Below are 27,217 nucleotides of genomic sequence, written 5' to 3'. Positions count from 1 at the left end.
TAGGGGATATTTTATTGCTTCATATTAACCACCTGTCCATATTGAAAAGTTGAGGGATTTCAGATTTTTGTTATTTTGAAGACTAGATGTCCTGCTTCTCTGGGAAAAAGTCCTGGAGAGGTTAGGCCTCACTGGGCCACTCTCCTGCAGGGCCAACCACCACCACCGGGCGGGACCAGCAGCCCCTCAGGCAGGGGCACGCTTCCAGCCCCCACCTCCCAGCTGGGCTCACGGCCCCCCAGGTCCCAGGCTGCATCCTGGCTGCAGCCCCCGAGAAGCCGTGCTGGTCCGATGGCTGACCTCCCCGCCTGCTCTCCTGGCCCAGTTCCCAACACGCCTGCTCTACAGACACAGGTGTGGAGGGCCCGGGCAGGCCCTGCTGGGAGGTGAGGCTTCACTCCTCGTGGCCCTTCCCGGAGGTCTGCTCTGAGGCCGTGGGCCCCACGGAAGCTTCCGGCACACCTAGCCGAGCAACAGTGAGGACCCGAGATGGTCAGGGCCTCTCGGTTTCACAACCAATAATACTGACACACGTGTAGGTCCTTCCTAAGAAACAAGGCATGACTGACCCACACAGCCTCCCTTTCCTAACCAGGGAGAACTTCCCAGACAATAAAATCCAAAAGGGAAAAGATTTCCTCCTCGGGGACAGAGAATTTCAGAAGGTCACCCCAAAATGATTCCAGGCTACAAGCAGTCAGGCCCTTTTTTCTTGATTGTGAAGAAGAGTGAAAATAAACGATAAATACGAAAGGAGGTGCCCCATGGGAAAGACCTCTTTTCTTTATCCATAAAAGAATGACAGCTTCCTTCTTAAAACCAACGGAAAGAGAAATGTACTTTTTAAAATCCCAGGAAAATAAGGAAATGGCCTGCTTCAAGAAAGCATGAACCCTGTTGCCCAGAGAGATACAAGATCTGATCAATCAGGGCCCAAATCGTGATGAGACCAGTCCAGCCACAAGCCAGGCCTCTGGGAAGCCCCGTGAGAACCAGAACAGAGGGTGAGGGGAGGCGAAAGAGACCGTGAGCAGGAGGCATCGCACGCTAACGGACCAGAGTGGTACTTCGGGGCCTGAAATAAGATGGATTAAAAAAGGGATGGGATGGGGAGTGAGCAACAAAGACACACCAGGACGTCCCCAATTGAGAACACTGTGGGGACCAGATGCACAACATGCATGCCCTGGTTTCCAGCTCTGGGGACCCTCAAAGGCTGTGGGAAGAACTTGGAAGTGAAAGTGTGACCTGGGCTCAAAGTCCCACAAATTTTGCTCATCTGCAGAACACGTTTTTGACTGACAGATGGTGAGGGCTGAATGAAGGAAGCATGCAGTCTAGTGCCCAACCAGCGGCACACCGTCCATCCGACAGGAACAGATCGGTCGTGATCACAGGGACTCCGACTTCCATCAACAATTTTCTGCGACCTAAGCACCGTCCGCCACGCTGTATGTGCCTCATCTCATCTACTCTTTGTAATGGCCCGGGACAGCCCTGTCCAATAGAACTTTCTGCGGTGGTGGAATGTTCTAGAACTGCACTGTCCAACAAGGCCACTATGAGCCACAGGGGGCTAACGCAGCACTTTCAATGTGGTCAATATGACTGGGAAGCTGAATTTTCAATTTTCATTTGTTTTCATTCAAATAGCCCGCATGTTGGTAGGGGCCACCATACTGGACGGAGCAGGAGTTCGAGGTAGGCATTGCATTACCTCCATTTTGCGGGTGAGAGAACGGAACAGAAATGTGGGAAGATCCCACAGTGGTGTCCCTGAAGTCTCCCCAGACGTATTTGCTGGGTCCCTCCAGAGACAGGGTAACAGTGGTCAGGGAGAAAAGCGATACCAGCCAGCCCTGGGTGTGGACCACCCGTACCGGTTTGGGTGGGAGGAGGGCAGCATGAACTGGAATTCCACCACGCAGGTGCCGTCGGGGAGCTGCCGGTGCTGCAGGCTGTTTAACTCATAGGCGATGTAGCCCCTCCGCACGTAAACCTAACAGAACAGAAGCACAGGGGACAGTCTCTTAGCGGGTAGTACCGAGTGCCCTCAAAACCTGATAAAGGCCGGCTGGAGAAATGATCTCTAAGCAGTGGTGAAGAGCTCACATTTCAGAATGTTATTTCCTCTGCAAGGGGATAGAGAATAAATATTTTAGGCTCTGCGGCTAGATCATCTCGATTCTGCTGGGGTAGCACAGTACTGGGTCTCGCTGCTGGGAAGGAAGCGGGACCTGAGATGGATTCTTTGAGTCAAAACCAGGGAGGGGGTAGAAACTGCAGGCCCAGGGGACTCTATGATTCTCATATGCTCACAGTCCAAAATGGTCCCCATGGAGACCCAGTCAACCCAGGTTTGGGATGGAGGATGGGGGACCCACATGGCCCAAAAGATGTCAGAAGAGGGAGTGGGAACCCTAGAGAATTCTAAGGTCAGAGGGTGAAGAAATAAGGAAAAACCACAGGTGAGGAGAGTGAGTCAGGTTGAAAACACGTAACACTGTCACATAGTTCTTTGGAAGGGTGTGGAGAGAGCAGATTAAACATCGAGATGCCCTGCACTAACTCAACACCCTCTGTCCCTGAATTCAGGAAGGCCAGAGCAGGAGCAAGACGACTTGGCTCTAGTCTGACTTTTGCTGTTAGTCATGCCCTTCTCTGCCTGTCACACAAGGCGGTCACCTTAAATTGTCACCTAGGCTCCTTTCAGCTCTGTGGTTCCAAGAAGAAAAGTCTTTCAAAGGCATCGGATGCAGGTGAGTTAAGAGAGCTTGGACAAGGTGCCTCGGACTGAGATCTTGGGGGTTAGTTTAACTGTGCCCTGAGTAGAGGAGGCAGGAATGGCACATGAGATAGCAGGGGTGACCAGCAAGGACTCTGGACTAGGATAGACCTAGTGTGAACCCTGGTGGTGCCACTTTCTAGCTGTGTGACTTGGAGCAAGTCACCTCACCTCTCTGAGCCTCTTTGCTCCTCTGTAAACTAGGGATAGTAACAGCACCTAGCTTATCGGTAGAATAAGACCATGTTTGCAAGGTGCATGGCCCCAGGACAGGTGCATGGATGCTGGAACTGGCATGTGGGGTACTGTGATGTCATAGGGCCTCTCCCACTTACCTCCAAGGATGCCATGCAAACGACTTTGTTAGCGTGATAGAAGAAAGTGGGCAGAACGTCAAATATGGTCGTTTCCGAGAGGATTAATTTCTACAGGAAATGGGAAAGGGAAAAAGAAAAAAGTCAATGTTAAGTTTTAACCAACAATCAGATGTGTGGGAGAGGTGGGAGCAAGCAGGGAGAAGCCGGTGGTGTTATCACCAAATACTGCCAGTGCACCAGGCCCATAATATCTCAATGTGGAAGCGGCTCTGAGCTGACTGCACCTGGGGCTCCCAGGCACAGAGGGTGCACGTGGAGCCTCCTAAATGAGGCAGAGTGGGGGTGAGGGGAGCCCTGGGAAGATGAAGCCATGACTTAGCCACACGAGCCTTGCAGCTTCTAAAACTCCATCACACCTGAATTTTTAAAATCATCCTTCCTGGGCCCTGGCCAAGTGGCTCAGTAGATAAAGCATGGACACAGTGCACCAGAGGTTGTGGGTTCAATCCCCGGATAGGGCACATAGGAGAAACAATCAATGAATGCACAAAGTGAAACAAGTTGATGCTTCTCTCTCCCTCTCCCTTCCTTCCTACCCCTCCTCTCTTCCTTCCCCTCTCTCTTTCAATCAATGGAAAAATTAAAGAAAATAAATCCTTCCCAGGCAAGCCCTGCTGCCTGAGCCTCCCCTGAGGGCCCCTTAGGCAGCCCTGGCCATGTGGATAAGCCACTAGTACTTGTGACTGTGCCCTGCACCCGAGTGTCAGCACTGATGGCGGGGAGCCCTCTGCTCCTCAGGCCCCACCTGGGCCACAGCCTTGCTCTGTGGAAGGGGGAGGGATGAAGACAGCCTCACCTTGAGGTTTTCCGGGCAGAACTGGTGGCCATACCTGTCGATGGCAGACAGGAAAATGGACTCCACCTGGTTGTGCCTCAGCTCATAGGAGGGGAGGTGGGAGGCGATCAGGACCTGCAGGGGAGGGGACAGAGCGGATGGGGTGAGCCAGCCTCGCCAGAGAAGCCGAGGGCCAGGCCCATCGGGTTGGACATGGACAGCAACAGGGGCTGTGTGTGGTGGGGGCTGAGCACAGTGGGGAGGACAGTACCCCACGACCCCCATGCCGAGTGGGGACTGTGTCCCACAGCCCTACCTGTCTGGCTCTGAGGGCCACTTTGCAGTGCTCGCTTTTGCTCAACTGAGTGAGCTCGTTGAGAATGTTGGTCAGCTCCTCCGACAGGGAAGGGTCTGGGCCACAGAGTTCATCCTTGCGGGGACAAAACAGAATCTAAGTGGCTTTTGTCCACCAGAAGGAGACATGCCTGCATTCATCCTCAGCCAGGGGTGTGGCTGTTGCCACAGCAAACCAGATGGCCGCCCGGTCCTCTGAGGACACCTGGTGTAGCCTGACACACATACCCTTACCCCTTTCCACTGTGTGCCCTGATGCATTCATTCATTCAATCATCTCAAAACATGCCCTAAACACTGGGTAAGAAAAAAACACATCCAAGTCTGTGTCTGCATCACTACTAATGGCCAGCGACTGTGGGGTACTCACTATGTGCCAGGTGAGCAGCTAGACCCTTGACATTCATCTCCCCAAATTCTCACAATCCTTTGAGGAGTTGCTATCATGCCCCCCACTTTACAGATGAGAAAAGTGAGGCTCAAGAGAGGCGATATCCTTGCCCCAGTGATGTCAGGGGTTCCTGGCACACAGTAAGATAGCTATGATCTCCCCCAGGAACTGACAAACCCTACCCACTGCCTGGTTTTGTAGACAAAGTTTATTGGGACGCAATCCTTCATGTTTGCTTACATTGTACAGTGGCAGCTTTGAGTGGTCCAGAGAGAGACCATATAACCGGCAAAATCTAAAATATTTCCTCTCTGGCTCTTTCCAGAAAAAGTCTGCAGACCCTTGAGCTACCCCCACTCTGGGTACAGGGCACCCTTCCCCGCTTACAATCAACATGATCACCAGCTGGTTCTTCTTGGCCACCTGCGCGTGGGAGAAGATGCAGTCCAGCACCTGGGACATGTCTGGCTTCAGTTTCTCCCTGAGGTTTATCACACACTTGTCGTAGTGGGCTAGAGGGAGACAAAAGGCCGCACGGGGGTAAGGCTCGGGCTCGCTCCTGCCCCGTGGCTTGTCACCAGTGCCAATGGCGACTCTTGCCTTGTTGGAAATGGTGCTCGACTTGTAAATATCTTTTCAGGAGATCCAACACCACCGCCTTCATGTAGCCGCGGGTCCCACTGCGGTACCTGGGGAGGAAAGGAAGGCTGCCTTAACGATTACCTCCACTTTTTGGTGTGCCTGAATAGCTACAGCCAGGGCTTTTAGAATTCCAGAAAGAAGAAAACTAATCAAGTATGTGGAGGATGAACCCCCCTAAGCCTTAGGCCTGGGAGGGATGTGCGAGTTGGTGCATTTGCATTAACTCTGTAGGGCAAAGGGAGCAGCTCGAACCAGAGGCTAAGCCTGAGCCTGCTGATGGTGCCGGCCCCACCCCCCAGAGAGAAGGAAAAACACTTACAGAGTTGGGATGCAGAAAGGGGTGAGCCTTGCATGTGTGGTTGAAAAGAAAAATTTTCAATTAACCATTCAACGTGTAAAGACAGTTTGGAAAGAAAACGAGAGACTTGAAAGACATTTACCAAAAGATCCCTGTGTAAATTTTCTTTCCCTTTTAAAACCAAATTTTAACCTGAACGTTCCCTAAAATATTTCCTCTTCTCCATCATTTCTGAACACAGGAAATGGAGTTCCTTAGGAGGTGTGATGCTGAGTTTAACCCCAGCATCAGCAGAAAACAACAAGAGAGAAGAAGAACCTGTAACAGCCATTTACTCAAATGTGATTTAAAAAATACACACAACATTTGATGTTTACATTCAACACAGAAAGATCTGCTAGGGAATTCGATTAATTAACACTTGTTCCAATCTTCTAGGTGTTTCTCTGAAGCCAAAGGATGAGTTTAAGGTTAGGAGGTGACGTCTCCTGGGGAGGGACTCCCCTCCTGGCCTGTGGGGAAGCCACACGAAGCTCCCCTTCAACAGCTGCAGCACTACATTGTCCCCGAGAGTCCCTAGGAGTCACGGAGCTCCCTGAAGAGAAGGGCCGTCTCCTACAGTCCCGTGTTCTCTGCACATCTGATGGTTTCTGGAACGTGGTACGCATGAGCTGAATGAACTCATGAGCCTGAGAATGCCTCAATACTGTCTTTATAAACAGTTAGTTTTCTTGCTGAGAAGGTTTCTTTCATGCAAGATGGCAGTTCTTTTTATTGCCAGAATATTTCTCCCTGCTCCAGAGCTACTTAATAAAATGCAAATTCTCCATCAACTCTCCTTTGCAACAATGCCCCAAAACTGCAATGTTGACTACTTGTAACGTCCTCTGCGGCACATAAAGCCATTTTGCCCCATGGTCCTGTACTTGAAGCTGCCACAAGGACTCTATTGGCACTGCATGAAAATTCATCCACTTAGAACCCAGAATGACTTACTGTGCATGGGGTGATTGTATTCCCATTTCACAAACTGGCAGACCGAGATTCACCCAAGTCAAGTGCCTTGCCCAGGTTTCCGCTATTAGGAATGGCTACTCTGGGACCGTGATCAGGGTCTCAGGAACTCAGACACCATCTCCCAGTCGAGCCTGCTCTTAAAAGAACCCCCGAACACTACCCTGGTACAATACATGGGACGCTTCAATGTGACAACCGCACCCCACAGAGAGCCCAGGACTCACCGCTGGACCAACTGCACGATGCTCTGTGTGTTCATGAAGAAGACTTCCCGGTCAGCCTTCCGCTGCAGGGTAGCCGCGTGGCAGTCCAGGATGGTGGCTATCTGGACAGGAAAAAGAGGACCGGTCTGGCTACTCATATCCACACAATCTGGTCGCCATACCAAAGTCACCCAAAGGACCCACCATCATGGGCTCCATGGAAGTCCCATCTGACAATCATTTGAAAAAAGAAAATTCCAGCCCTCTGGCCACCCAGAAAACAGCTCTGTTCAGCCACTCCACGTATTGCTTGAGGAATTCAAGAGCCCAGAGGACAACAATCCCAGAAGACATACGCCCACTTGTATTCTACCTCCTCACAAATACGAAAGCTCTGGGAAAAGAGAAGGAAATCTCTAAATCTAGGGAGCAAGAGTGTAGGTGGAGAAGCGTCCTATTTTTATAATTAGATTGAATGTGACTGGCGTACTCCTTCTGGCAATAAAAATATTTTAAATGAAAAAATCTGCATCAATGACCAAATCCTGAAAAATCCACACATACTTTTCTCAATTGAGATTCTTTATAGAGTTTTGCTTTTATTTTTCAGTTGGGATATAATTCATATGTCATAATATACAATTAATTCAGTGTATTTTCGTATATTCACAGAGCTGTACAAGCACCGCCATATCTAATTTGACCGCACTCATATCACCACCTCTAAAGGAACCCTGCAAACACTCCTGATCACCCCTTTCCCCAGGCCCTGGCGACCATTAATAGACTTTGCTCCCCTGCGGATTTGCCTATCCTGGACAATTTCATGTCGATGGAATCATGCAACGTGTGGTCTTTTGTGAATGGCTTCCTTCACATACCATTTTTCAAGACTCTAACGTGTGACATGAATCAGTATTTCATTCCTTTTTCTGGCGGAACAATAGTCCAACCTCCAGAGAGACTGACCTCTAGCAATGACCTACACTGATCTCTAGCTTGCCCTATCACTAAGGCGTGGTTGGGGGAATGATGAGAGTAGGTAGCCTGCCTAACCAGACAAAGGGCACGAAAGAAATGTGGCAGAGGGAGGAGCTCTTCTAAATGCAAATGATCTAGCCTGACCAGCCAGTGGTGCAATGGATAGAGTGTTGGATTGGGACCTGGAGGATCCAGGTTCGAAACCCCGAGGTCACCAGCTTGAGTGCGGGCTCATCTGGTTTGATCAAGGCTCACCAGCTTGAGCCCAAGGTTGCTGGCTCCAGCAAGCAGTCACTCACTCTACCATAGCCCCCCAGTCAAGGCATATACAAGAAAGCAATCAATGAACAACTAAGAAGCTGCAACAATGAATTGATGCTTCTCATCTTTCTCCCTTCCTATCTGTCTGTCCCTATCTGTCCCTCTCTCTGTCTCTTTAAGTCTCTGTCACACACAAAAATTTTTTTAAATAAATAAATAAGTGCAAATTATCTTTAAAATGCTTGATAAAAAGTAATTTTTAAAAAATGAGGCAAGCATAGAATTCTTAGATATTTTATAAAACCTGAAATGGTTTCCATGAAAAAAAATACTATATATACATGTAGCTGCAAGATTGTCACCTTACAAAACCAGAGGAAGAGAATCTAAGCTACAAACTAGCAAAAAAACCCGCACAAGTTCCTCTAGTATCTCAGCCGGCGTATCTTTGGAAAATGCTCACTCAATTTGTACCAACGGCTCACGCCTATTCTGAATCTGAGTTTTAGGGAGTGAGGCCTAATAACTGTTTATGTTCATCCAAACAGCTGTTGCTTGCGGGGGGAAGGTGGGATCCTACAGAGAAGGCTCGAGAGAAAACTCTCAGCCCCTAACGTCTTGGGCTGTACGTGGGTTTCATGAAGACTGACTCAGAGCACAGATGGCCAGACTGACCGGGACCTGAGTGCCCGGAAATCCACCCGGCCTGGCACGGGCACTCCAGCGGGGCTGGGTCGGGGCACATACCTGCTGGCTGGGGAATTGGCAGAGCACGGAGGTGATGTTGCTGGCGTACTGGGCCATCACCCTGCGGACCGACTTCTCCACGGGGGCTGGGATGCGGCCTGACACGCTGGTCATGATCTCCTGCAGCTCCAGCAGCGGCAGCGACGGGTGTCGGAGGGTCATCATGAGCTTCTGCACCCACTCCTTCAGCTGTAGCAGGGATCCCAGCATTGGCCACAGGCCCTGCAGTGACGTGGGCACCGCCACCCAGCATGGAACGCCCAATGCACTCAACTCACCCAGGCCCCAGGCACTCAAGTGGCCAAAGATCTGGAGCCAGCAGACTTGGGCAGTCCAGAGTGGACGGATCCCCTGACCGCAAGGGGAATACCCAGTTTCCCCACGTAGGGAGGCCCCCGCTCCCCATTGCATGGGTCCAGACTGCTGGTGTGGTGTGAGGATAAAACATAAGGCCATGGGAAGAGCTAATGTCTGTGGGACACTCAGTGCCAGACACTAAGACCTTTATTGGTACATTCTCATCTGATCCTCAAAAACAACGCTACAAAGTAGGTGTAATCATTGTTCCCACTTCACAGATGAGAAAACTAAAACACAGAGGGGTTAAGTAAGTTACCTAGAGTCACTCAGCTAGAAAGAGCAAAGCAAGGATGCCCAAATCATGCCATCTCGCTCTAAAGACTCTTAACAGCTACACTGCACTGCTTCTGGGCATCCAGGTATTTGAAATGTTGGCAGGTTTTGAATAAAGAAGATATTGGTGCCAACCCCACAACGTTGCGACAAGGTTTTTTTTGTTTTGTTTTGTTTTTGTATTTTTCTGAAGCTGGAAACAGGGAGAGACAGTCAGACAGACTCCCGCATGCACCCGACCGGGATCCACCCAGCACGCCCACCAGGGGGCGACGCTCTGCCCACCAGGGGGCGATGCTCTGCCCCTCCGGGGGGTGGGGGAGTCACTCTGTTGCAACCAGAGCCACTCTAGCGCCTGGGGTAGAGGCCAAGGAGCCATCCCCAGCGCCCGGGCCATCTTTGCTCCAATGGAGCCTCGCTGCGGGAGGGGAAGAGAGAGACAGAGAGGAAGGAGAGGGGGAGGGGTGGAGAAGCAGATGGGTGCTTCTCCTGTGTGCCCTGGCTGGGAATCGAACCCGGGACTTCTGCACGCCAGGCCGACGCTCTACTACTGAGCAAACCGGCCAGGGTGCGTTGCAACAAGGTTTAAAAACCAAATGCTGCATGCACTTGCAAGTGCAGAGACTAAGTAATCCCAATAAAGTTGCACAGCAGAGGGGTTCAGAGCCTGGACTCTAAAGCCAGAGGGCCAGGGTTCCAATCCCATCTCTGGTTCTTTATGGGTGAAACACAGCAAGTTTCTTAGCCTCTCAGTGCCTCAGTTTCCTCACCTGTAAAATTGAATTAGTAAAAGTTCTGATCTCACAGGTTGTTGGGAAGATTAAATGACAAGACATGTTAAGTGCTTAGAGTAGCAGCTGGCATACAGTATGTAACAGACAAGGGTTGGTCATTGTGGGTTTTTTTTAGGGTTGGCTGTTGTTATCATCATGATTTACTATCCTGAGACTGAATATGACACAGCACAGTTTATTGCTACTGATGTTGGGTTTAGGGTCACGGGTCTGTCACAGAGGTCTGAAAGCTTGAGAACTTATTTCTCTATGGAGTAGACAGGACCCTAGGACAGTGAACCATGAATAAAGTTGTGTTTCTGAACAAAGCGCCTCCTTCTACCTTCTCTCTTTAAAACAGTGACCCCGTTGACTCCTCTCTTTACTACTTGAACATTCTCAGTGTCCAGCTGAACTCAACTGTGAAAAACCAAGTGCCACTTTTGCAACAGTTTATAATCAAGGAGAAAAGTACCCCGATGTGTACAATCCAACCGAGGAACAGGTCCTTTATACAAACAGAGAACTGACCACTGTTTTGCTCCTTACGTCAATGGAGACCTCTGAGCTCATGGAATTCTTTCGTTCTAGCTCCTCACACGGATTACACACTGGTGTAGAACATGCAGCCACCCCGCACATGTGACCTACCTTTACGCTAAAGATAGGCTCTGGCAGACAATAGCCACTCATGATGTTGGTCAGATTCTCCAGGACGCTGTGGAAGACCTGGTGTAGTTTCTCCCCAACAATGGGCAGAGTTTGCTGGGGAGGGAGCTCTCCCGTGAACGGCTTGGCCTGATGAGACACAACGACAACCAGAGGTCAAGGACACCATGGCGTCCGGACAGAGACAAGCTGAGGGCTGAGACAGATCTACCAACATGCAATATGTACAATATTCTCAGGATGAAGCCTGAGAAAATGGAAGAAAAGATATTAGAAAGTTAAAATTGTTAAGTCCACACCCCCATGCGGTTTTCCAAATCTTCCCCTTTGCAAATATCATAGTAAATTATGTTCCCCAAGTAATTTTGAGGTAGGATAAAAGCCAGGAGCCTAGAGTCTGCTCGGCTCCCTGAACAGGCAGGTGGAGGCTTTGAGCGCACCTGAGCCAGCCTGGGTGGCCGTGCCAGGTGCCACCTACCGGGTGCACTTTAGAAGGGTCATCGAGCTCCAGCCTGGCCACCACGCAGCCTGCTTCTAGCATGGCCCCCGGGCGCTTGATGTACTTCACCTGGCCGCTCTCCTGCACGTTCAGGGCCATGATCATCTTCATCACCTGTGTTGCAGAAAGAAGCAATGAGATGGAGCCCAGCAGAGCTGGCCTGTATGTGTGATGCCCAGAGCCATCCAGAAGGAGGAACTCTGGAGCAGGGCCTGCGGCACTGAAACCAAACGACTCCCTGGGCAGAGGTCAAGCGGAAAGCAGAGAGGGAAGCAGCTGTTACCGGAAGCCAGGCGCAGTGCCGTTCAGCCGTTCATGAAGCACCTCCATCTGCAAAGCTAGCGGGGAGGCAGGTATTATGTGCCCATTTTACAGGCCTGGAAGCCGATCTTTATTTTGAAAGTAAAGTCTCGCTCTCAGAACTATACTTAAATCATATTACGTAGGATGATCAGCATGCACGTCCCCAAAGTGTGGTGCATTTTGTGACTTGCTCCTTTTTATGAGGTAGCAAGAAAACCCTCTGGGAACGTGTTGTGAAATGAAGAATGGGCTCACAACATAGACGGTCAGCAATCCCTGTAAGTGGCCCGAGAGCCTGGATGTGTGGACAGGATGCGTTTTGTTCCTGGGCTATGGGCGTCCCTCAGCTCAGTGGGTCACAGCATGGGCACTCAAGTCAGCCAGGCCTAGGCTGCAATCTCAGCACCCCAGGCATCACTCTGTGACCTCCAGCAAGTGCCTTTCCCTCTCTTGTCCCATGTCCTCTCTTGTAAAATGATAGTCTTGCCTCATAGGGGTCTTGTAAGGATTCAGCAAGGAAGAACCTGGCCCACTCTTCCTGTATTTTCACTGCCATTATCATTATTATTGTCCTTGGCAGCCAGGAATGGAGGCCGAGTGGGAACCCTGGCTATCCGTGATCTCAAATCAGTTTATTGGCCCGATTGGGCCCCACTTCTTCATGTGTAAAATGGGGGTCAATTTCGTGCCCATATCCTATGATGGCTGAGAAGACTAAAGAAGGTAATTAAAGATAGTAAAATACTCAGAACGGTTCCTGCCACGTGGAAAGTGTTTTGCACGTGCTGGCTTAAGACTTTTTAATTGCCACCATCATTAGTCAGTTCTTAGTAATTTCCAGGAAGGAGGGCGTTTTTGAGGTTTCTCCTTTAAATATTGCAGGGGATCTGGGCTGAAGCCCGCACACTCGCTCTCCTAGGAATCTGCAGCCATGGCGCAGGTAAGAGGGGAGGCCCATCTGCAGAAGCAATGCCCAACGGCCCTCCCTTGGGGAGCAGGGGGCAGGGGAGGCCTGACTGACCCTCTGAGGGCCTGCTCTGTGCTCACCTCCAGCTCAGCATAGCTACTGCCAGCCTCCACGTGGCCCCCGTCCTCCACTGTATACTGCATCAGCTTCCCAGCCGACGGGGCTCTCAGGACCGTGGGGTCATTCTCCTTCTCAAACACACAGGTCTTGTTGCCGATGGTAATCCGGTAACTGGGAAAGAGGAGGAGTGTGCATGTGTATGTGGAGGGACTGGGAAGAACCACTGACCCAGTGTGCCCAACTCAGGCTTTCTACAGTATTTCTCTTCCTAAAGGCAGCCCTGAGCGTCACCCTGTGGGCAGTTTGGGGGACTGCACTTTTTCAAATGGTGACGTTTGATAGTCACTGCAAATATATCAGGAGCAAGTTGGGGGAGTCGAGGGTGTGACCCTTTTCTGGCTGAAAACTAATTCCTTTTACGGACGTAATTCCAACAGGCACAGAGAAAGCAATCAATAAACGTTACTCAATAAATATTTACTGACTGTAAGTTTTCACCTTATAGCTTAACAGGGGGAGAGCCTGCCCCATCAGTGGAACATGGGTTAAAAAGAGGAACGTCACTGATCTGAGATGAATCTCATCTGCACTCTCTGATCAAGAATTGGAAAGAGAGACTGCGCTCTCTAACTGGAGTTTTTTCAAACATGGGGCCTCTGGCATCCCCACCCTCCCCCAACTTACTCTCCTTGGCCAGGGGTCAGCGTTGCCTGCTCAGCAGGGTGGTCCACATTTCACTGTGTAAGCTCGGAGTGGTCAGACTCGCTAGAGCTGAGGGTCTCTGGGTCTATCTCGTGATGCCCCTGTGCTAAATGTTTCCAGGGTGCAACCCTTCCTGCCACTGTCCACTCGTTCCATGTGTCACCTTCCCCCACAGGCTCAACAAGTCATGACCACGGCTCCATGCTAACACCGAGCCTAATGTCCGGTACAAGCAGACACTCACTGAAGCGCCGCTGCCCTAACTGGACAGCAGCATCTCATCCAAGCCTGTGCTCACATGGGTGTGGGCGCTGCAGCTCAGACACAGGGCAGCTGGCCCCTCAACACACACCTCTCAGGCCAAGGGGCTGTCACATCCCGCTCAGTTCTGAATCTTCCCATGTTACCAGAAAAGGGCCTCCAGGGTGCCACCCATAAATGTCTGACCAGTTTCGTGAAACTCCAGCCATGAGATTAAACTCTCTCCATTGGCCCAAGAATTTGCTGGACAAGGTACTTTATCTAAGACCCTTGTGCTGCACAAAGAGTAGCTTCATGTTTTCAGCTCCACGGGAGAGGGCTGGCACTGCGGCCCAGCCATCAGTGGGACCCGCGCCGCACGCACCTGTCAACTTCTTCCTTCATGTAGGTCGTGTAGCTGTTGCCGTTGTAGGACAGCAGGAGCCCGCCGTCGTTCAGCCGGTGGGCGTCGATCTCGATGTGGCAGCCATTCATGATGAGGACGAACATGGTCAGAGACTGCCGGGCCACCTGAATTCAGGATGTCTGCTTGTCCCTGTGCCCCCAGAATGCTGTCTGGTCCCCGCCTGCTTCACCCCCCCCCCCCACCAGGAGCTAGGGCTAGTGTCCACCGTGGAAGTGCACAGTGGACAACTTGTCTGTCCAGTCCCAGCCCTCACTCACCCGGGGTGAGAAGCCGACAGGAACAGAGCCTGGAGAGAGTGTGCTACCCCTGCCCTGTGCGTGGGCTAATGGTCGCTGGCCAAGGGACCTGTCCCACTGGCCACCTCTCACCAACTGTGTGCTCCTCTCGTTCCCACCTCCAAGCATCAGCCCCCCAAGCAGGGTCACCTGAGCGGCAGGGAGGGGCTCTCACTTTAGGACAGGCAGCCTTGGGGACTCCAGCAGTGAGGTGGACTAGGGCTCCGCCTCCCACACATGGCTCTGCCCAGGGGCACACAAGAGATTAGGGACACTTGAGAGAGGCACAGGTGGCCAGGCCCTGGCCTTGGCTTTGCTTTTCAATCTGACATCCTGACCCTACCGGGCCCTCAGTGCATTATGTGTATTCTTTCTCAGAAAACAAGTACCCTAAAGAGCCCTCAACCTATAAAATACAGGTATTGAGACTAAAGGTGCAAGAAATAAAGGAATATTTATTGCATTATTTATGGTAACAGTAAGAACCAAACTAGCTACTCAACCACCTTGCAATGAAATATTCCAGACCTGCGCTGTCAAATATGGTAGCCCCTAGCCATTTGTGGCTGTTTAAATGTAAATATTAAAATAAAATAAAATGTAGAATTCAGTTTCTCAGTTATACCTGACACATTACAAGTGCTCAAGAGCCCCAGGCGGCCCCGACTGGATAGTGCAATTCTAGAACATTTCCATCCCTAAATTCTATCGGACACTCAGCTGACATTATAGAACACTGGTTAGTAACAGGAGGAAACATTATGCCAGCATAATATAAAATCAGTTAAAGCATGTTTGCACCATGACCTCAACTTTGTAAAATCAGTGCATGGAGGAAAATGACTAACTGAAGTGAGCTGCTGAAACATTTAACCGGGTTGCCTCCAGGGGGCACCACATGCTGGGTTTGTTTTCCTGATGCCCTGTGCTTGTTTGAAATTCTGAAACTTTCTATGACCGTGTGCCATATTTCATAGAGTTGGGAAGAAGGCCCAAAGGTAGCCAGGAAACAACCTTGGGGGCCGGAGGGGAAGTGCTTTTATAACACCCCCACGGACAACACGTTCATTCAGCTAAACTAAGCCTAAAATACTCCGAAGTTGAAAGTTCAACACGTGCTTAGCTATATACTAAAAACAAAGTAAAAAAATATGGATTTGAGCTCCACTCTCTTTTTCCTTCCCCAAAACATAAGACTAGAAAGTACCAGGGAGGCCTTGGCTTCCTGGGAACACTTTGGCCCCACAGAGCACCCCAACTTGGACCAGGAGCCTACAAGCATCAGAAGCTAGAAAAGCAGGGAATGGGCTCTCCCTTGGAGTCTTCCAAGAGACCAGGGCCCAGCCCACACTTTGATTTTGGACTTCGGGCCTCCAGAAGCATGAAAGAGTAAATTTCCATCGTTTGAAGCCCCCAGTTTGTGGCACTTGCATAGCAGCCACTGGAAGCTAATACACGCTCCATCATGCCTTGTGCATATTCCTCAAGCCTACATGTTCTCAAATCCAAAGTGTTCAGGTTTCAAGGTCATGGGCTACATGAGAGCATCCTGGGACTCAAGTGTGAAAAAATCCACTCCGGGAATCGCTCATCACAGGAATAAAGACTCCCTCAGGCTCCAGAGTGTTGGAGACATCCAAGAAACATGGGCCTTTACCTTGAGAATATACTTAATGCCTCCGTAAATTAACTCCACATCCACGGTGTTCAGCAGAGAGTCTGCAGGGAGGACCTGGCCTCTGAAAGAGAGGGGAGACCTGCGGTCGGCTTTGGGAGCGACTGAGAACTCTGTGGCCATACCCCCAGGGTTGAAGCATCATGCAGGAAGCTAAATCCACAATAGCCTCTCACAAAGTTCTGTGTGTGGAGATCCTACTGCCTGCTTAGAAAAGAGACCAGCATACCGGATGCAATTCCATCTCCATTCAAAAGCATGACCACCAAGCGGTGAAAATGTTTATCCCTTTATTTTCATTTTGGTAGTTTCATTTTCCTATCACATAGTGATTCTCAACTGGGGGCAATTTTTACCTCTACCCCTGGCCATTTGGCAATATCTGGAGGCATATTTGAATATCACGAGGCTCCACTATGGTCAGTAGTCTGGATCTGATTGTCATGACTTCTGTAGGGGAAGGGATCCTATGAATGGGGCCAAGGATGATGCTGTTGTGAGGACAGCCTCACAACAAATAATGATCCAGCCCAAAATATCAATGGTGCTGAAGCCAAGAAACCCTGGCCATTCTAATGGTAAGCGCCTGGCCACTTCCATGCCGGTCCATTTCATTAGGCACCTTCTGATTTGGGTGAGGGTCTGGGAGGGACCAAAAACACACATCCTACAACTCCAAACTCCTGAGTACGATGGCATGCCCGACACAAGGCAGCACGAATGAACACACGACTGTCTGTATTTTAACTGCTGCCTCGGCCTTGAGAACCCTGTCTCCCGGCCTTGTCCAGGGCAGCCCAGGTTTCTCTGAGGAATTTCAAAGGCTAGCATTAAGGAGGGGTACACTCATCTCCTGGTGACTGGCACCCAAATAATACATGTTCTGCCTTACTTGCCAATAACACATATCCCAAAAGGAGGAAGAGTCCGCCACACACCCTACCTTTCCAGCGAGTGTAAGAAATCTGTCATGCAGGTTCGGAACATCGCGTCGGCCACGTTCAAGGCTCCACACACCACCCCGAGCATGATGTCCGGCTTCTCCGCCTAGGAAAGACCCTGCGCTTCAGTACCCATGGCAACCAAGCCCCCAGGGAGCTGGGGGTGGGGGTGATCTCTGCGGTTGAAGGGGAGACGTATGCAGCTCCTCACCTGCACTTTTTGAGCAATGAGGTGATCCAACCACCCGGTGTCAATGTCGTTGTTCTGGAAGCTCTCGGTCTCCAGGAGGTTAATGAGATATTCCACGGTGGTCCTGAAGTCACCCCGGATGGATAGTTCCTTCAAAGCCACCACCATGTTCCTTGAGGGGGAACGCATACAGATTGTTTTCCCAATTAACATACGGGGTTCCGGCAAGGTTCCCGGAAAGCCAGAACAGTACAGAAGTGAAGAGGGCCCTGAACTGGACACTATGGGTCAACCTCAGCTCCAGCATTTACTGGTCGAGCCATCTTGGGCAAGTGACTTAACTGCCTGTGGGCCTCAGTTTCCTCATTTGGAAAATGAGGAAATAATCCTGACTTCAGACAGGTGCTTGAGGATTAAAACGAGACAATCCATAGAAAGCACCCAGTCACTGATCAGTAACTGTCAACTGCTATGAGCATGATTATTCACAAATCTAATTAACCACAGCCAGTCACTCTGCCTCTCTATACCCATGTTCCAGAGCTGGTGCCGCTCTCTGCCCGTGCGCACAGTTACTCTGCCTGGCGTGCACGGGACGCACCATCGACAATTTACACTGTGAGCCTGCTCAGGGCTTGGCAGTCACCAGCTAGCATGTGCTTGGCTAGTAACCAGCTCCCACTTCCCAGACAGGCTGCCTCGCCCCTCCGACAGGGTGTCTAGTATAAAGGGCTGACACCTCCACTCCCTGTGACATCATAGGGACAGAGTTTTGGGGGAAATGTGCCAGAGATGAAGGAGCATTAGAAGGCTTCACTTCCTGGGACAGCAGTTATCACAGCTCTTATGGCATTCCTGTGTGCTGTCAGCAGGTGTGGCAAAGGGGCAGTAACCGCCCCACGGTGGGGGTGAGAGAGACGGGGATGCGGTGAGGTCAAGTAAGGGTGTCGATAGGCTCCAGCTGTAGGACCCAAACCTGCACCTAAGAGTTAAGCTGCCAAACTGAGGGTGACCAACTTGTCCCAGTTTGCTCAGGATTTGGCCAGTTAGGGCACTGAGAAATCCCGCAGCTCCAGGGACACCTGGATAATTGATTCCCCTACTGGACTCTGGCGGCATCATAAAGAGCTAGAATTTTTTCCCTCTGGATCCTGTTGAAGTTGCCACTGGTCATTCATTCGCAGCATGAGACAAGCCACAGGCCATTTCACGTGGAGTGGGCTGGGCCAGCTGACCTCCATCCCACCCATATGAATTCTTATTCATCCTCAACTGCAAGGGTCTCAATATTTTGCTGAGCATGGTTAAAACTAACTATTTGAAGCTGGCAAAGAAAGCTCGCTCATCAAAACCACCAAACTCAGTTTAATTCACGGCTAAGTGCCCGCGGCCACATAGATTTTCAAGCTTTTTAAATAAAATGTCCACAATGCCTTTTGGATGTTTCATTCTAAGAACAGTTACCCACAGACACTGGATCACTGAATGACAATGTGTGAACTAGTTTTGACCTTTGTGTACCCAGGTCAAGGCAAGAAAAAGATAAGATGTGTTCTAGAATTTGGGGGTCCCTTTGTTAACGTGGGTTTCTCCGGGAACTTCTTATGAGATTTAAATTTAAAGGAGATCCCCACCATACACACACCTTTTTTTTTTTTTTTTTTTTTTTTTTTTTTTTTTTTTTAACAAAAAAGCTACAGTACTCAGCACATGTTAAACGTTTGGAACGCCCTCGAACATTCTTTGGCTTCCTGTCAAGTCTGACCAACAATAACCTCAAGAGCAGTGACCTTGGGGAGGTTGTTATATTTCATGGATCTCAAATACAGGAAGAGGACAGACTCCGTGCTCGGACAGGGCGTTTACACAGGGTCTGCTGCGCGATTCACCTCCCTGGAGCTCCTAACCTCCTGCAACTGAAGCCCCAGGCTTCCTCTGAGTGTCTTAGAGGAAGAAAGGAATGGAAGGAGGGGGGAAGGAAGGGAAGAAGGAAGATACTGACGAAATGGCTTCCTCCCGGTTCTCTCCCCAGGAGAAGCAGTGCCCAAACTGGGAGTCGGCAAACTCGTGTAAGCCACCAGCAGCAGCCACGCTGAAATAACCCCACACGTTCTTGCTGCTGCGGAAATTCAATTCCTGGACGGTTCCGGAGCTCGGCTTAAACCCCTGGAGCCCAGGCCAAAAAAGGAAAAAGGAAAAATGGAAGGAATCATTACTCCAGGTCTATTTTCATCAGAATCACACCCTGGGAAAACCCAAGAACCCCTGCCACAACCAAAAGCTGAGCCTGATCCAGAACACATGGATGCCTCTTGTCAGGGGTGTGGGCACATCAGTCTGTGGGCACGTCACGTGAGCACGTTAATGCACGTCAGTTTTACTTTACAGAAACTATTGGAAAAAAATAACAGCCAAGTTGGGATGGGGAAAGGCTGTACAGGTCACGGCTAGAGCTGAGTACAGGTACATTCTCATGTTAGACTCTTGCTGGGTTTCCAATTCTGGATTATGAAAATTCCAGCAGGTAAAGGTATCCAGTGTTAGCCTTGCAGATGTTAACACACTAGTTCCCTTTGGGGGCAGGGATGGCCTGTCCTACCTCTGAGTGTAATTTTGGTAAGGGGACGATGGACCTGGACCCTCCCCCTTACCCTCCTCTAGGATTAGAGCTCTTGAAGTGAGCCATGGAGGCATTCACTTTGGCAGAGGTGCCCAGAGGTGAGAGAGAGAGAGACCCAGGTGCCCGGGAGCTCCATCACCTGATCCTCTGTCCTCTCGGGCACCTATGAACAAGCCATCATCCCTCTGTAAAATTTCTGTTCTGCTTGTCCACCACTAGAGTCAGTTGTTTGCCTGTAGCCAAATATCTCCCAAACTAATGCAGCTACCATTGTTTAAACTTCTATAACTAAATGGGAGAAGGAAAAGTAAAAAACAAACCTCTCTTACCCCAAGTTTCTTGAATGTAATCAACAATTAGGTTACGGTAAATTATGGAGATGACGTGACAATCAGCCCTTAATAAAGCATGTCAACTGTGATGGATGCTGCCTGGTTGGGTTTTTTTTTTTAAGATGTAAGGAAGAACAAGTCATACAGGGATTCCTTACACTGGGCTGGACTGAATTTATGGTGCAGCAAAAATCCAAGGACCCAGGCTCTATGCCTGGCTGCTTGTACCAAAGACGGGCATGGCCTCTACAGTCCACCCATGGGGCTTGTCCAGGGCCTCAGCAGGTCCGGGCTTGAGGCATTAATTAGGCAAGTCACCTCAACTACTTGATCTGTAATTCGGAGTAATAATGCCCAGTGGCGGTCCATGAGCAGTGAGAGGTACATTAAAGGGTCTGCCTGGCACACACTACATGCCAATAAACCATGGTTTATCCCCTCCCGCACTGCAGTTTCCTCATCTGTAAACTGAGAAGTCCAGGGGTCTCGACCAAGGCTAATGCAGGGGGGTCTGCCCCACACGGAGAGAATGGAGACAGCGGAAGCGCAGGGTTCCCCACCACTTGCCTCATCAGGGTTTTCACTGGTGATTCTGGCTGCAATGACATGGCCTCGGGCGAGGGGCGGGTTGCTAGGGGTTTCAAAAGAAATGGGTGTCACTCCCCACGGTGACTCCCCATATAAAAGCCGGATGTCTTTCAGCCGGTGCAGCGGCACGCCCATGGCAATCTGAAATCAAGAAAGCCACCCCATGACTGTCAGTTCCATGAGACCTCTGTCCCCAAAAACCAGGTATGGTACGAGGGAGGAAGAGGTCCAACAAACAATTTCAGATATACTGAGCACCTAACAGGCACACAGCTCTGCTAGAGGGTGACGGGAAGAGACAAAGAGAGAAAAAGACAAAGCTTGACTTGGCCCCATGGAGCAAACTGTGCCAGTGGGCAGGGAAGCCACATTTGTAAACATTACACAAAATGACCCTGGCCGGGTGGCTTAATTGATTAGAGGATCATTCTAATACGCCAGGGTTGCTAGTTTGGTCCCTGGTAGCGTACATACAATAATTAACCAATGAATGCATGAATAAGCAGAACAACAAATAGATGTTTCTTTCTCTCTCTCTCTAAAATCAATAAATTTTTTTTAAAATTGAGTTCCAATTAGTATAGGCATTCCTACCCCTGAGTGAGGGTCATATTGCCCCCGAAAGCGTAAATATATGCTCTTGGGGGTAAAAAAAAAAGCTTACTCTTTGTATGTCTAAAGCACAGACATACATGTATCTATAGTATCCAAACCAATGTATAGTGTATCTGATATTAAGATTTCATGGGAAAGAAATTAGGGGGGAAAATGTCTAAAAAAGCTCCTTAGGGGCGGGGCAACAATGAAAAAAGGTTGAGAAACACTTCTCCGGGTCTATGAATGGGCATCAGGGGTCCACAAGGGTCCTGAAATTGCATGAAATGTCTATTTCCAGGAAGAAGGTCCATGACTTTTGCCAGTTTCTGCAAGGACTACATGTCAGACATAGGTGACAAAACACATCACAGAACATTCTCAGCATTTGTGGCTCTACTGCTCCTCTCATATCAGGATAGTCACTCGCCCAGGACAGTCAGTCAAGAGAGACAGGAAAGTCTAATCTGAGTAGAACAGGGGACCCTGTCCCAGGCAGAAGACCCAGGGCTTGGAGCCCGTTTCCTCACCTGCAGCTGGGCGGCCGGCAGGTTGACATCAGCGATCATTTCTGTGCAGGGGTGCTCCACCTGCAGGCGGGGATTCAGCTCCAAGAAGTGGAAGCTGCCATCCTGGCTGTACAGGTATTCCACCGTCCCCGCACTCACATAGCCCACGGTCTTGGCCAGGCGGACGGCACACTGCAAAGAAAATAGAGACCAAGGGTTTCCATTGGTTTTCTCGGGTAGTTTTAATTGTGGTTTATTAGTTCCCCATCGAATGCAGACTGAGAACCTGTTATGTGTCAATTATTTTAGGACCGCATAGCTCCTGCTCCAATAAACCCATGCCAGGCTGAAATCATGTCCACATCCGGCCCCCCATTCTCTTCCTGGGCACCCACCACACTCTGGCAACACAGACCACGGGGAGCTCTTGCTGGTTCTGAGCTGAGACGGCTCCCCCTGCGGCTGTCCCCACACCCAGCTCTCTAAGAGCCCACCTGCTCCATGAACTCAAACACGGCCTGGGTGGCGATGGTGGCAGGTGCCTCCTCGATGATCTTCTGATGCCGCCGCTGGATGGAGCAGTCTCGCCCAAACAGGGACACAGCGTTTCCATACTGGTCAGCAAGGATCTGCACTTCCAGGTGACGGGCATGCTGGGCCAACTTCATGAGAAAGATAGGGGAGCCGGGAATCTCACTCTGTACCTGTGGGGAAAGCACAGCGGCTGGTACAGGAAGTTCTCCAAAGACAGAGAGAGACAATGGCACTGACATCCACGGTCCTCTAATTTTGTTTAACTTCTCTCAAAGACATTATATTCTTGGTGTTTTAAATCCAATGGTGTGAAAACACATAATGTAAAAAGGGAAATTTCCCCATAATCCCATCTCCTAAAGTTAATGTGCTGTTAAGAATCGGTACAGGCCCTGGCCGGTTGGCTCAGTGGTAGAGCGTCAGCCTTGCGTGCAGAAGTCCCCGGTTCGATTCCCGGCCAGGGCACACAGGAGAAGCGCCCATCTGCTTCTCCACCTCTCCCCCTCTCCTTCCTCTCTGTCTCTCTCTTCCCCTCCCGCAGCCGAGGCTCCACTGGAGCGAAGATGGCCCAGGCGCTGGGGATGGCTCCTTGGCCTCTGCCCCAGGCGCTAGAGTGGCTCTGGTTGCAACAGAGCGACGCCCCGGAGGGGCAGAGCATCGCCCCCTGGTGGGCAGAGCTTCGCCCCTGGTGGGCGTGCCGGGTGGATCCCGGTAGGGCGCATGCAGGAGTCTGTCTGACTGTCTCTCCCTGTTTCCACCTTCAGAAAAATACAAAAAAAAAAAAAAAAAAGGATCGGTACAGCCCTGGCTGAGTAGCTCAGTTTACTTAGAACATCATCTCGATAGGCTAAGATTGTGGGTTCGATTCCTGGTCAGGGCACATACAAGACTCAACCACTGAATGTATAAATAAGTGGAACAACAAAATTGATGTATGGTTTTTTTCCTCTCTCACTCTCTCCCTGTCCATGATCTATAATTTAGAATTTTTAAAATGCAGAACAAAATACTGTGTAGATTGAATGCAACTCTTTATATATGTGAATAAGGTCTAGAAGAAGACCTAGAAATATTAAAAGAGTTGGCTTAAGAATGAGAAGATTGTTAATATAAATTTTTGTAAACATTGCCAAAAATAAACATGTGTCAATACTAGAAAAACAGCTATAATTAAGTAAATAGACATTTACAATCGAGCCTTGAACAACTCAGGGGTTACGGGTACCAACCCCCTTCATAGTTGAAAATCTGCTTATAACTTTTGGTCCCCCCAAAACTTAACTACTAATAGCCTTCTGTTGACCTTATTGAAAACATAAACAGTCGCTTAACACATATATGTGTGTCCTTTATGCTAGTAAATGTTAAAATAGACTGGTATCTAAATATATTTTATGCATTCCTGATATAACAACTTTTTCTCAAGTTTTTGGTATTTCTGAGTTACACAATTCGTTTGCAAATCAAGTTGAAAATCTCCAAAAAACCTTTTAATATAGTTATTGAAAAACAATCTACATGTAAGTTGACTCCCACGCAGTTCAAACCCATGTTGTTCAAGGTTCAACTGAATAGGTCCTGCAATAAACACTGATCACCTAGAAACACACACACACAAATACCAAGACGGCTAGCAATTTACAAAATATCCCATCTCTCAACAAACACAGGCAGAACGAATATTCTGACCGTGTCTCTGAAACCACTCGCAGACACAGATTCACAGACTTGAACATCTAAGGAAACAGCACACCAATCAACACACGCCATCCATGGACCCCAGAGACTCTAATGCACACAATTGGTTCAAAATATAACACAGCACAGAAACATTCCAATCCTGCAAATGTGCTCTCTCCATTGTGACACAACAACGCTAACAGACATAATCTGCTGGCCAACAACCAAATACAGACAATTCCCCAAAATATGCAAAAAAGGTAGGCAGCAAGAACAGCTCACTTGTCTAAAAAGGATTGGGAAGTCCTCCGCGCTCTCCGCCTTCCGGATTCCTTTCCCTCCACCGCCTTCAGAAGCTTTGATCATCAACGGAAAACCAATTTTTTCTGCTGCCTGGGGGTTGGGGTGGGGGTGGGGACAAAGGACAAACAGACCTCTTTAGAGGTGAGGCCTTTGACATTTCCCACGCCACAGGACGGTTCTGGAGCGGTGACCCCCTCAGGATCTGCATTTACCTCCAAGCCCTCATCTACGTCTTTCACACAACCCTGGTCGTACACGTGTTCCGGGACACTGACTTTCATCTCCTCCTGCAGGCCGTCTTCTGCCCACTCCACCGTCAGACCTGGAGAGTCACCAGATAGGAAAGCTGAGTCCTCCAGGGGTAGCAGAGGCGCCACACAGAAACCAGAGGGCCCCTCCTTACCAGAGTGGCTCTAGACTCAGACTCTGGACCAACAGAATACACACACAGTCCTTCAGCTCAATTAATTAATTAATGTCTTTTAATTTTCTTAAGGATAGACTCAACTCTGAATGGGAAATTAAGCATAAGAAATTCAGACTGAGTCTACCAACACAACCACATTGACCTGAATCTTAAAAAAAATAAAATAAAATTAATCACCATTCTACCCCATGGAGTCATTTATATGTGAATCATTATTTTCTAATAGCCTGTAAAGATTTAAAATAAAATAAAACATTTCCATCCCAAATTTAAAATGTAACCTTTGGAAAAAAAAGTCAAATTAAATAGGAAACTCCTGAGACTTTTTCCTGATTATTGTTTAATATATCTTAGAAATTCCACTTCGAGAAATTTATCCTAAGAAAATGATTAAAATGTACATAGAGATTTGACCATAAGATGATCAAGGCTCCATTACTTTTAATGTTTTTTATATTAGAACAAAATAAACTGGAAACAACCTAAATGTATAGCTAGAGAGGATTGTTAAGTAAATCATGGTACAGCTATATGATACAATGCTATGCAAGCATTTTAAACATTGCAAAGTGCATTCATAGAAAGACTGGTGAGAAAAAGAAGTCTCAAACTAGAATTGTGATTAAGGTATCAAGAAACTACAAAACTGTTGATACTGGTATTTCAAAAAGAAGAGCCAGGCCCCCTTACTCCTCCCTTCTAAGGAGAAAAAAACCCAAGAGAAAGAGATTAAAGGGGCAAAAGTTAGTAGTTAATCATAATTTAACTATAGTTCTCTGGAAGGGCTGAGGCCACTACTTGCTAGACAGAGCAAAGAAGGTAGAACTTATCTAAAAACTTCCTCTTCGCCTTCCTTAAGAGCCTTTAGGAGACAATGTTTACATATCTTATTAATTAAAAATTCCTATAACTCTTCCTCCCCTCCTGGAGCCATGAGAGTTAGACAAAGGGATCACGAGCCTACACCCTTGCTTGAAAAACCTGCATCTGTAGCTTTCTATATACTTTCTAATAATCATCCCTTTTGAAATTCTTTATATATATAAAATTTGTAAACTAAGCAAGTGGGGACTATCTTATTCTAATAAGCTAAACCCAACAACTTTTAGTAAAGGTAATTTCATTTAGCTTCTCTCCTTATCCTAAGCTAAACATTTCATTTTCCACTATTGTGGTGACAGGGATAGGTGGCAGACCCTAGAAGATTTGGGAATGTATTTAATATGTAAAACATTTATCACTACTGTGTTGAAATGTAAAACAACATTTACCTCTACTGTGTTGGGTATGTAAAACATTTATCACTACTGTGTTATCTTGTGGTCTTGATGTGTAGGAATGTTTCCTTTTAATAGATCCTATAGATAAATGTCATAAGCTTATCAGTAAATGACTTGTATCATACTCCCCCTCCTTTTCTCCCCAACCAGTATGTGATCATGTCTATATGACCAACCTCAGGACTATGATCGAGGCTGCACGATTAGGGTTAGCTATACCCCGTGTAAGTCATCTGTAGCCGGCTTATTGATAAATCTCTTAAAATTTCTTCTGCATCCTGCCCTGGCCAGTTGGCTCAGCGGTAGAGCGTCGGCCTAGCGTGCGGAGGACCCGGGTTCGATTCCCGGCCAGGGCACATAGGAGAAGCGCCCATTTGCTTCTCCACCCCTCCGCCGCGCCTTCCTCTCTGTCTCTCTCTTCCCCTCCTGCAGCCAAGGTTCCATTGGAGCAAAGATGGCCCGGGCGCTGGGGATGGCTCTGTGGCCTCTGCCCCAGGCGCTAAAGTGGCTCTGGTCGCAACATGGCAATGCCCAGGAAGGGCAGAGCATCGCCCCCTGGTGGGCAGAGCGTTGCCCCATGGTGGGCGTGCCGGGTGGATCCCGGTCGGGGCGCATGTGGGAGTCTGTCTGACTGTCTCTCCCTGTTTCCAGCTTCAGAAAAATGCAAAAAAAAAAAGAAAAAAAAGAAAAAAAAAATTTCTTCTGCATCCTGCCTTGGTGTCTCTGTGTAACCCACAGATTAAAGTACACTACTTTAGGCCCTGGCCGGTTGGCTCAGCGGTAGAGCGTCGGCCTGGCGTGCGGGGGGCCCAGGTTCGATTCCCGGCCAGGGCACATAGGAGAAGCGCCCATTTGCTTCTCCACCCCCCCCCTTCCTCTCTGTCTCTCTCTTCCCCTCCCGCAGCCAAGGCTCCATTGGAGCAAAGATGGCCTGGGCGCTGGGGATGGCTCCTTGGCCTCTGCCCCAGGCGCTAGAGTGGCTCTGGTCGCAGCAGGGCGATGCCCCGGAGGGAAAGAGCATCGTCCCCTGGTGGGCAGAGCCTCGCCCCTGGTGGGCGTGCCAGGTGGATCCCGGTCGGGCGCATGCAGGAGTCTGTCTGACTGTCTCTCCCCATTTCCAGCTTCAGAAAAAAAAAAAAAAAAAGTACACTACTTTATTACAGAA

At 49.2% G+C, this 27,217-nt stretch overlaps 1 protein-coding gene and 1 non-coding gene across 7 annotated transcripts in view; one reads left to right on the top strand and one right to left on the bottom strand.

The window, feature by feature from the left end:
* ACACB (acetyl-CoA carboxylase beta) overlaps positions 1-27,217 on the bottom strand; it is a 115,879-nt gene that overhangs the window by 32,727 nt on the left and 55,935 nt on the right. For all 6 annotated transcript variants that reach the window (XM_066370699.1, XM_066370695.1, XM_066370697.1 and 3 more), the window contains 21 exons: positions 24,558-24,667; positions 24,325-24,435; positions 22,323-22,532; positions 21,850-22,020; positions 20,705-20,866; positions 19,188-19,351; positions 17,207-17,357; positions 16,998-17,101; positions 16,037-16,118; positions 14,063-14,208; positions 12,756-12,906; positions 11,385-11,519; positions 10,889-11,035; positions 8,832-9,020; positions 6,864-6,964; positions 5,283-5,371; positions 5,070-5,194; positions 4,254-4,367; positions 3,959-4,072; positions 3,121-3,210; positions 1,881-1,999 (listed from right to left, as the gene is read on the bottom strand). In XM_066370699.1, the coding sequence (XP_066226796.1) occupies positions 1,881-1,999; positions 3,121-3,210; positions 3,959-4,072; positions 4,254-4,367; positions 5,070-5,194; positions 5,283-5,371; positions 6,864-6,964; positions 8,832-9,020; positions 10,889-11,035; positions 11,385-11,519; positions 12,756-12,906; positions 14,063-14,208; positions 16,037-16,118; positions 16,998-17,101; positions 17,207-17,357; positions 19,188-19,351; positions 20,705-20,866; positions 21,850-22,020; positions 22,323-22,532; positions 24,325-24,435; positions 24,558-24,667 (2,785 nt within the window). The remainder of the gene's footprint in view (positions 1-1,880; positions 2,000-3,120; positions 3,211-3,958; positions 4,073-4,253; positions 4,368-5,069; positions 5,195-5,282; positions 5,372-6,863; positions 6,965-8,831; positions 9,021-10,888; positions 11,036-11,384; positions 11,520-12,755; positions 12,907-14,062; positions 14,209-16,036; positions 16,119-16,997; positions 17,102-17,206; positions 17,358-19,187; positions 19,352-20,704; positions 20,867-21,849; positions 22,021-22,322; positions 22,533-24,324; positions 24,436-24,557; positions 24,668-27,217) is intronic.
* On the top strand, positions 22,752-22,827 carry TRNAA-UGC (transfer RNA alanine (anticodon UGC)). Its single transcript has one exon. It is a non-coding gene; the product is annotated as a tRNA-Ala (tRNA).

This window comes from Saccopteryx leptura, chromosome 2 (assembly GCF_036850995.1).
Source record: "Saccopteryx leptura isolate mSacLep1 chromosome 2, mSacLep1_pri_phased_curated, whole genome shotgun sequence".
In the NCBI taxonomy this organism is placed as follows: Eukaryota; Metazoa; Chordata; class Mammalia; order Chiroptera; family Emballonuridae; genus Saccopteryx; species Saccopteryx leptura.
Note: the sequence above shows the minus strand (reverse complement) of the source record. Positions and strands in the feature narration are given on the sequence as shown.